This window comes from Cebus imitator, unplaced genomic scaffold, assembly GCF_001604975.1.
Source record: "Cebus imitator isolate Cc_AM_T3 unplaced genomic scaffold, Cebus_imitator-1.0 Scaffold25, whole genome shotgun sequence".
Taxonomy (NCBI): Eukaryota; Metazoa; Chordata; class Mammalia; order Primates; family Cebidae; genus Cebus; species Cebus imitator.
In genome coordinates, this window is record NW_016107340.1 from 10828089 (window position 1) to 10837983 (window position 9895).

The 9895-nt window shown below is 34.1% G+C and overlaps 2 protein-coding genes across 26 annotated transcripts in view; one reads left to right on the top strand and one right to left on the bottom strand.

Moving 5' to 3' along the window:
• IRAG2 (inositol 1,4,5-triphosphate receptor associated 2) overlaps positions 1-5202 on the top strand; it is a 58714-nt gene extending 53512 nt beyond the window's left edge. For 20 of the 21 annotated variants that reach the window (XM_037736515.1, XM_037736513.1, XM_037736512.1 and 17 more), the window contains 5 exons: positions 391-453; positions 637-686; positions 979-1080; positions 3491-3598; positions 4688-5202. In XM_037736515.1, coding sequence (XP_037592443.1) covers positions 391-453; positions 637-686; positions 979-1080; positions 3491-3598; positions 4688-4931 — 567 coding nt within the window. In that variant the 3' untranslated portion in view covers positions 4932-5202. The remainder of the gene's footprint in view (positions 1-390; positions 454-636; positions 687-978; positions 1081-3490; positions 3599-4687) is intronic. The other variant, XM_037736518.1, reaches the window with a different exon arrangement.
• Positions 5203-5283: 81 nt separating this feature from the next.
• Positions 5284-9895, bottom strand: part of CFAP94 (cilia and flagella associated protein 94) — a 108287-nt gene continuing 103675 nt past the window's right edge. For 4 of the 5 annotated variants that reach the window (XM_037736508.1, XM_037736507.1, XM_037736510.1 and 1 more), the window contains 3 exons: positions 8318-8487; positions 6708-6821; positions 5284-5688 (listed from right to left, as the gene is read on the bottom strand). In XM_037736508.1, coding sequence (XP_037592436.1) covers positions 5413-5688; positions 6708-6821; positions 8318-8487 — 560 coding nt within the window. In that variant the 3' untranslated portion in view covers positions 5284-5412. The remainder of the gene's footprint in view (positions 5689-6707; positions 6822-8317; positions 8488-9895) is intronic. The other variant, XM_037736511.1, reaches the window with a different exon arrangement.

The window sequence follows — 9895 nt, forward strand, 5'->3', positions numbered from 1 at the left end:
GGCCAAATACAACATAAACAATAATTAATACAGAACAAAGATAGTAAACATAAACGGGTGGTTCCCAGAGAAGATATATACATGATTATTTAACATAAAAAAGCAATGTTCAATAGAAGTCAAATAATTGCAAACCCAAACAAGGAATCTTATATTTGTTTTATTGGCATAAATTATAATAATCCAACATTGAATTAGGTGGAATATAAATTGGTAAAATATTTCTGGAAAACAATTTGTCCACAAGAGGGTCCTTTTAAGTTATGTCTACTGTTTAACTTAGCAGTGGTCAAGTACATGGATGTGCATGTACAAGGATATTCACTGGTATTGCATACAATGATGAATTATTGAGAGTTATCTAAATGTACGTTTTTCTCCTTCTGCTAGCCATCTTCTCTTCGAAGAGTGACTATTGCCTCTTTACCCAGAAATATTGGAACTGCAGGAATGGTAAGATAATTCCTAAGTATTCTTAGTCAAGGGGAAATTCACTTTCATATGAAAATATGAAATATAAACGTGTATTATATTTAATTCATTTTCATATGAAAATATGAAATATAAAAGTGTATTATAAAATAGAAAATATAAACGTGTATTTTATCATTTCTTTTAACACTTGAACTTCTAAAGGTGGCTGGGATGGAAAATAATGACCAATTCAGTAGGAGGTCAAGCAGTTGGTAAGTGTAATTTTATGGTTCCTCTTTGGAAACCTTACTATTTTAAACTTTGGCCAAACTAAATGAGTGCTCGAATTAAGTAATATAGTAACATTTGATTTGTACAAAGTGTAAACAGAATAATTAGACAAATTGGTATATAATTATGAAGTTTTTTATTATGATCTGTGAATGTGCCAAGAAAAAAAAATAGGACATATAATTTTGTATTTATGTAAGCAGTAGGAAATAAAACTGATAATGGCTACAGATGTATTTGATTTGACAAGTGGCTATAATCATCTTTATTTAGGCGTATTTTGGGGTCAAAGCAGAGTGAACACCGTCCCTCATTACCTCGATTTATTAGCACCTATTCCTGGGCAGATGCTGAAGAAGAAAAATGTGAACTAAAGTAGGTGAAGCTCAGTGTGTTTATTAACCTGACATAAACTGGGGCATAAACAATGGGAATAACTTTTACTCCATGGAGATAAAATAATGCTGTATCATTAAAAAGATAATTCACTGTAAAAAATTTTTATAAACTGTAAAGCACAATAATACATTCACTCTCGTAGCTCTCAGAATGGCAAAGTTTGAGGACTTACGTTAGAAAAGACCCTGGAATTTGCCATATTTGTGAAGGTAATTTTTTTTCCTGTCCAGGTGTCTGTCCATAATGGGGAAAGGTCAATAAAGAGCAACAGAAGTAAAATGTCCATCTATTTATATATTTTTAAAGACATGAGATATATAACGCATGTATTATATAACATACAGGCAGATATATAACATGTATGTGCATCTATCTTCCATTTATGTAAATGAAGAGTAGAGGAAACATGAAATTCTGTATTGCTATCTCTGTATATAGTAAATGAAACAAATATACTTCTATAGAGTAAAGTAGAGGGCAAGAAGGAGGATATGCAGAAATGCTACCTCTGAGTCCTTGGGTGACATTGGAAAAACTGCCTAAGCTTACTTGGTCTCAGTTTTACATCTGTTAAAAATGACAGATCTTATGGAAATGATTTTATGTTTATTTTATGTATTTTCATGAGTGCTTACCATGTGATGGACACTCTGCTCACTTCTAAGGAATATAAAGATAAGTTGAGCACAACATGGTGCAACCCCTCGGAGTTTTTAAGTTCTGGGAGCCTATTGCATGTGTTACAAAGTCTTTTCAGATTTAGAATTAACATAATGAATCTTTTTGAGCTGGTTGGAAAAAAAAAAGTCAGTTCAAGAGTCTCTTTCAAAAGATAATCTAGTTTTTGCTTTGTGTTAGTATGATATGATTTCTACTAAGGAAGTCTTTGTAAACAAAAGACTGAAACCTTGAGAATCTTACAGAAATGCAATTTATTCTGGCTTTTGGACCTTGTTTTCTTTAAAAACTAAAGTCTATCATATGTATTTCCTACAGATGTTTGAATGAAAATAAATCTTTGAGACACATTTCTCTTTGACAATTCTCAGGGTATTAAGAGCTTGAGATTTCAAAATTCAAATCCAACTAGGAACTCATCAGCAAATATAGTGGAACAATTATGTTTTATTTAGGTGTAAGAACACCTCTTTAAATAATATAATTTGATTTCAAATACAGTCAATCCACTTGCTATTTCCCAGTTCACTGAATATTAATTTAACTAACTTTTCATTGAGAATATTTTCAAAAATGCTTTTTAAATTAAGATTTTCAGAGAAAACAAATGAACTCTGATGATAGTCCAAGTGAGCACTGATTAGAAATCATACAGAGAAAGGAATAAAATAATGAGAAAAGATTTAAATAAAAATTTAAAAGAAATATGGTGTCCACATTTGTTATACACACACCCATATATGAAATATATATTATACCTATTTATAATATATACACATATACATATATATTTATTATATACTGTATATACATATAGAATATATACACACATTTTTATATTATAAACTTTGTAAATATATAAGTGTATATATATAAATATGTGTATATATAGCATATATTTATATATACTGCACTCCAGCTTAGGCAACAGAGTCAGACTCTGTCTCTTAAAAAGGTGTGTGTGTGTGTGTATATATATACATATATACACACGCACACACACACATTTATATATGTACACATATAAAATGTATTACGTTTACATATTATATAAAATATATGTATACACATTTACATGTGTATACACATTTATATAATATATATTATATAAATATGAATAATATATAAACATGGGTGTGTAGAATATATACACATACATATAGTTTTCTTTGAGACAGATTCTGACTCTGTTGCCTAGGCTGGAGTGCAGTGGTGCAACCATAGGTCACTGCAGCCTCCAACTCCAGGGCTCCAGCAATCCCTGGAGTCCTGAGAACCTTGGGAGGAATCCCCCTCCTTGGCCTCTCAAAGTGCTGAGATTAAAATGTTTAATAAAGTATGGTTAAATATGCACACCATATCTATATGCAGAGAAAGAAATCATAGTAATAACATTGGTTAATGATGAGCGGTGAGACTAACTTCTGTATGTTCTTTTTAAATTTCCCCTTTTTTATATATATTTGGCTAAACTTTCTACACAAACATTATTTTTCTAAATATAGGAAGCTATTTTTAAATTAAATTTCTATAAATGTTTTAATTATAAATTTGGTGATTTGACTTCTAGAGTTAGATATTTATTGAGTTTCCCCAAAACAGAACAAATATTTGTAAGCCTCTTGAGTTACAGTAAGATTACCAGTATTTCATGAATAATTATAGCATGTCCTTAGTTTCAAATATTAAAAACAATATTTACTTACAGAACTAAAGATGACTCAGAGCCACCTGGAGAAGAAATAGTAGAAAGGACAAGGAAGCCAAGTCTTTCTGAAAAGAAAAATCATCCATCAAGGCGGGATGCCTCTTCAGTGTAAGTTATCTACTTGAAAATTCTACCATTTTAGTAGGATGGGAAAGGATGAGGCAGGGCTGACAGTATTAATCTTAACCAAATTACTAAAAGAGATGCCAAATTGCTACATTTAATATGAATAACACATTTAGTATGTCTAGTTTTCCTTGAACCTATGTTACAAAGGCGGCAGGAGAGTTTATAGGAACTTGACTCCAAAACCAGACAGCCTAGGTTCGAATTCCAGCCCTCTAACAAGCTGTGTAACCTGGGCAAGTTCATCCATTTTTGTGTAACAATTTCTGTATAAAGATGCTAATAGTACCCATGTCATTGTGTTGGTGTTATGATTAAATGAATTAGCAAATGTAAAATCTTAGTAGTATCTAGCACAGGGTTAACTATTTTTCAAAGACTTAAATGGTGTAATACATATTATTGGTGGATGTTTTTAAAACAAATGGAGTTTAAATTTTAGTCCTCCTTTACCTGTGGTTTCACTTTTGCAATCCAAAAATAGGTGAATATAGTAAAATATTTTGAGAAACAGATGACATTCACATAACTTTTACTGTAACATACTGTTATAAATTATTCTATGTTACTGTTCATCTTTACTGTGCCTAATTCATAAAATCAATTTTATTATAGGCATGTATCCATAGGAAAAAACAGTATATATAGGGTTTAGTACTATTTTCAGCTTCAGGCATCCACTGGAGGTCGTGGTGCATACCCACAAGAATAAAGGAGGAATATTATATACATACACAAGTACATACACATACACTCCCCTCTACCCAGCAAATAACATTTTTGTTTCCACTGTAGGAATATGTTGCCTTACCTTGCTCAAAGAATGAGATACTTGTATGTACTTGCTGGAAGATAATGCCTATAACACATAATTTTCAGATTCTCATCATAGCACATCATTTCTTTAATCCTAATAATTACAAAGAGTGGAAGGCAGATTGTTTCCAAAACCAAAATGATAAATCATAATATGTAGATTGAAGGGCAGATCACTTGACTGGTGTTGTTAGCAAAAGGAATGTTTCTAATGACAAATTACTGATTACCAAATCCTGTTTGTTTTCCTTATAGTTATGATACGATAGCTTCCTGGGCAACACATCTCAAGTCCTCCATCAGAAAGGCTAATAAGGCCGTCTGGCTTTCTCTTGCATTCATTGTACTGTTTGCAGCTTTGATGAGCTTCTTCACAGGCCGATTCTTCCAGAAGTCTGTGGATGCTGCTCCCACACAGGAAGAGGACTCATGGACGTCCCTAGAACATATCTTGTGGCCATTTACCAGACTCCGACACAATGGGCCACCACCAGTGTGACAGCAGGACATCCTAATAAATGGATCTTGATTTTGAAGTTTCAGTATCTGAACTTTGTAAATTAGTAACTTTTAGCTGGGAAAGTAAAGCATGAAACCAGAGGTTCTCAGAATGACTGTAAGAAAGCTTACATTTCCTCTTTTTGCCTTTATCTCCCCAACTAAAATACAACGGGGAAGAAGTCTATGATCTTTGAATGAGCTTTTTAAGGAAGAAATATTATATATTGTTTGTTAAATTTTACTGAAATAAAGAATCATTTAAATCTTCATAGAGTGAAAGTTAAAATTCTCATCAGGCCAACTATTCAAAAGAAAAAAAATACTTTGTTTAAAATAAAATGAATAGAAAATGCTGATTAGAAAATTTTAATAGTCTATTTGAAATGGATTAACTCACTCATTACATTCTGTTGCAGAACCACCTGAGTGTCTTTCACCATGCTTGGTTCTTCATACTGAACACAGTTCGTAAGCGGCGGTTAGGAATAGCTGAGCAATCTGGTAGAGAGCAGCATGTGGCACACAGAGTTGACAAACTGACAGTTGGAACTCCTGACTTTCTCCATTGCTTCCTTAGAAGCACAATCCTTCAGCATGTGATATAAAGTAGAATGAAACTCAGTTTCTTCTTTAAGTGCTTCAGAAAATGCCTCACTCTCTTCCGTGATCTTAAGTCTTTGTGCCCTGTCACCACTAAACATTAAAATGGCCCAATTAGGAGTCTCAGTACATTCTTCAGTAAGGTGTTCCCTCACCTAAAAAAAATAAAGGAAATTCAAGCAACTTGTTAATAATTCCTCTTCTATTCAACATTTTGGAAGTAGATTATTAATTGAAGGGTTCAATTTATCCCCCAAATTGCAAAGGTTAAAAGAAACAATGTAAGTACAGTATTCCATTATTGGGTATTGAAAAACCATGACACTATATTTTGGTGATTATGGAGCTTATCCACCTGTATTAATTCATGCAACAAATATTTAGTGCCTGTCATGTGTGAGGTACTGTTCTAAGTTCTGGTGATGTAACAGGGAAAGAAAACACAGAAAAAATATAGACATACAGCATATATAAATAACAACCGCAACAAAAAAGCCCTGCCCTCAAGGAGCTTTGAGTGGGGGAAACACAACAAACAAGAAAAACAAATATGGTTGTTTGTTTAGGCCAAAGCATTCATCAGTCAGCTTTTGGAATTTGATAAAATATACTTACTACTATCTGATAATAAGAAGGCATCAGAAAGTTAAGTTGGAGGACTAACCTTCTCAAAGGAGAGGGCTTACAAGTCACAGACATATTCATGTTAAAAGCTTCTGTTTGTTCTTTTTTTTTTTTTAAGAGATGGGGGCCTCACTCTGTTGTGCAGGCTGGGGTACAGTTGGTGTGATCATAGCTCACTTCAGCCTCAAACTCCCGGGTTCAAGCGATCCTTCCACCTCAGTTTCCCAAGTGGCTGGATTACAGGTGTGAGCCACTGCACCCAGCAAGGCTTCCATTTGTTCTGGAGTCAATTTGCAGAGATACAAAGACTCTGGCCTGGTTTGAAGTCCATTATTGATACCATAATGGGCAACAAAGGCGTAAACTTTATATAGTTTGGATTTATATTTTTGACCAAAAAAAATCTTGAAATTTTAAAACGCCATATTGAATGTTAATTTTTTTTTAACCTTTCTAAGAGGGGAAGCCATAGTCTACATTCATTTAGTCTTTGAGTACTTTATCTTCTTTTGGAGGACAAAGTAGTTTTATGGGTTTTTACATATTATACCTTAAATACAACTTTTGTAGAATTACATAGTAGGTTCCACTTGCTCCAACCAAATGCAAAAGCAGAACTTAGTAGGGCCATCTGTCGATAAGCTTTCACTTCTACCAAAGGAACCTGTCAATATATAAACAAATAGAATTGATCTTTGAGCCTTCCAAATCTACCTCCATCTTTGGCCTCCTTCGATCTATTCTCAACACAGAAGGATCCACTTACAATTTTAAGTCAGAGTGCATGACTCCTCTCAGCACTGGGCAATAGCTTCCCCTTTCTCTGAGAATAGAATCCAAAGTTAACGACTTGCAAGGCTCTCTGGCATCCCTACTCCTGACTGCTGATCTCTTTTTCTTCTCCCTTTGTTCTCTCAGTTCCAGCCCCATGGCTTCCTTGGTGTTCCTCCAAACCTCTAGCACACCAGGCCACTCCCGCAGGGCTCTTGCTCCAGTTGTTTACCTGGAAGCTGCTTCCCCAGATATGCATGTGGCTAAAGTCCCCACCTGTGAGTTTCGCTCAAGTGTTCTCTCTCACAGAGCTGCCCTCCCTGACACCTATTTAACATGGGCGTCATATGGCCTCAACCCCATTATTCCTGATCTACCTTTTCTTTTCTCCATAGCCTTTTCACCTTAACATACTAATCATTTATTTTTTAATTTTTTTTCCTTCGACTCTGAAGGAAAACAAAGGTAAGGACCTTTGTTTCATTCATTGATGTATTCTAATCATCTAAAATAGTGCCTAGCATGTAGGTGTTCAGAAAAAAATATTTCCTTGCATAGAATATTCTGAAAGCATGAGAGAACACTATATTCAACATTGTAGAGTAACAGGCAATTTGAGTTACTAAAACCAAGGGTTTTTTCCTATGCGTATATATACATACACTTATTTCTAAATGTTATACAAATACCTACTTATATTGTCATCTTTTGATACATTCATTAATCTTCTTGAATATAGAACTCTTCTGCCTACACATATACTTTTCATGATTAGAAGTTACTTTGTGTCTTTGTATATCACAAATGTTTACTAACCATCTACTATATTCTAGGACTATGCTAGATGCTAGAAGGATGAAAGTTGATTAAGAAATGAGCCCCATCCTCAAGAAGCTCACAGTTTAACTTGGAAGGATCCTACTGGAGTAAAGCCTTATGAGGAACATGAAGTTCCAGTACATAGACATGGAGGCTCTGCCAAAAAACTAAAGGAAGTGGGCTTTGTACATTAGTGGACCTTGTATTTTTAATTTTGCCTAACTTACCATGTTTGGGAAAGTGCAGAGATATTTACTCTTTTAAGAAATCTTACATAATATCCAGTAATGGAAAAAAAGTATACAGAATGAGAATTGCTTAAACTACCTTTGCATTAAACTGATCACCTGTGGATATGTTCCATTTGTCAATATGAAGATTACAGCCTTATTTGCTTAGGGAAAATTATTAAACTTAAGAGAACCCTGGATTTCTGGTCTTTTCATCTATTTCTAAGTATAATACTGTATAAGTGAATATATAAAACGGTTATATAATATTATATAACATTTAATACTTGCTAACATTTTAAATGTCTGCCGCATTAAATTTGGAAAGGTTCATTCTTACCTTATTGTTTATAATAACATAAAAATGAGAGTATCTAGTAGGGAAGATATTCAGTCCAGCTTCTTTCAAAGCAATAATGAAAGGAATAGGAGTCATCCATTTCCCTTCCAAAATAGAGACGTGTTTCTTGTCTCTTAGTTTGATTGAAGATAACATGCAGAGGTTTTCCTAGTTTAAGAAAAAAGCCTTTATGTAAATTTAAAAAATCATTAATTCAGTCTTATTCTAGGTGCAGCCTTTAGATGCTTTATACATTTTTAAAAATCATCTATCACCCTATATTAGAAGGAATGCAGGGCATTCTTAGGCCTCATCTGAATGCTCTGACACAAAGTCCCCATGTTACCTTAAGCAGTTTACTCTTTTTGGGCTTCATCAGAACAATCAAGGAAATGGACCAAAGTATCTCTCAAGTTTCCTATTTTATCAGTTATAAGAATATGTGTATGTTCACAATGAATTAAAATTATGTTCAATTATGATTGAACTTTTAGGGATCATTCTTTTCACACCTGTAAAAGTTAACACAATGAGGCAGTTTTAAAGTCTGGCAAAGTGACAGTTTGAAGGTATATAGAATTCACATCTCATTTTATGTTAATATATTTCATTTAACCCAATATATCTAAAATATTTCAATATGTAATCAGTATAGAAATTACTAACGAGTTTACATTCTTCATACCAAGTACTCAAAATCTGTGTTTATTTTACAGTTAGAGCATGTACTAATTTGGACTAGTCACATGCAGTAGCTACACATGGCTGGTAGCTGTCTAATGCCACCGCATTAGACAGCACAGATCCACTAACCTGAAAACACACACTGAGCAGTCTTGGGTATTTCAATTGTCATATTCATAAGTGAACATTGTAAAGGTGCTTATATTTTTCCATGAGTCCAGAGGAAGAGTCTTTGCACCGGGGTCGTCAGGGTTGCTGGAATGGTGCAGGGAAGCCTGAAAGGAGGCTCCAGCAATACAATCCCCTTACACAATCTCAGAAAGGTTACTTAACCTCCTAACCTCTATGGGCCTTAGTTTTTCTCTATATAAAATGGGAGGATAGACCAGAAGCATTTTAAGGGCACTCGCAGCGCTGATGATTCTGAACTCCCATCTCATCTAGTTTTAAAAGCAAAGTTTAATAATATTCTAGGCTTTCTGTATTCATGAGGAATCCCGACCTATCTCTCTAAAAACAACTTAAGATATATTTTACATACCATAAAATTCACCTATTTCAAGTGTATAATTCAAAGATTTTTAATAACTTTACAGAGTGTTACATCTCTCACCATAAATTCCTTTCATCCTCCCCAATAAGATCCCTTATCTCATTTATAGTTAATCCCCATCTACCCCCAGCCCCAGGTAACCACTAATCTACTTTTGTCTCTATGAATGTCAGCCTATGTAAATTCTTTTTTTTTTTTTTTTGAGACAGAGTTTTACTCTGTTGCCCAGGCTGGAGTACAGTGGTGCAATCTCAGCTCACTGTAACCTCTGCCTCCAGGATTCAAGTGATTCTCCTGCCTCAGCCTCCTGAGTAGCTGGGATTACCAGCATGTGCCACCAC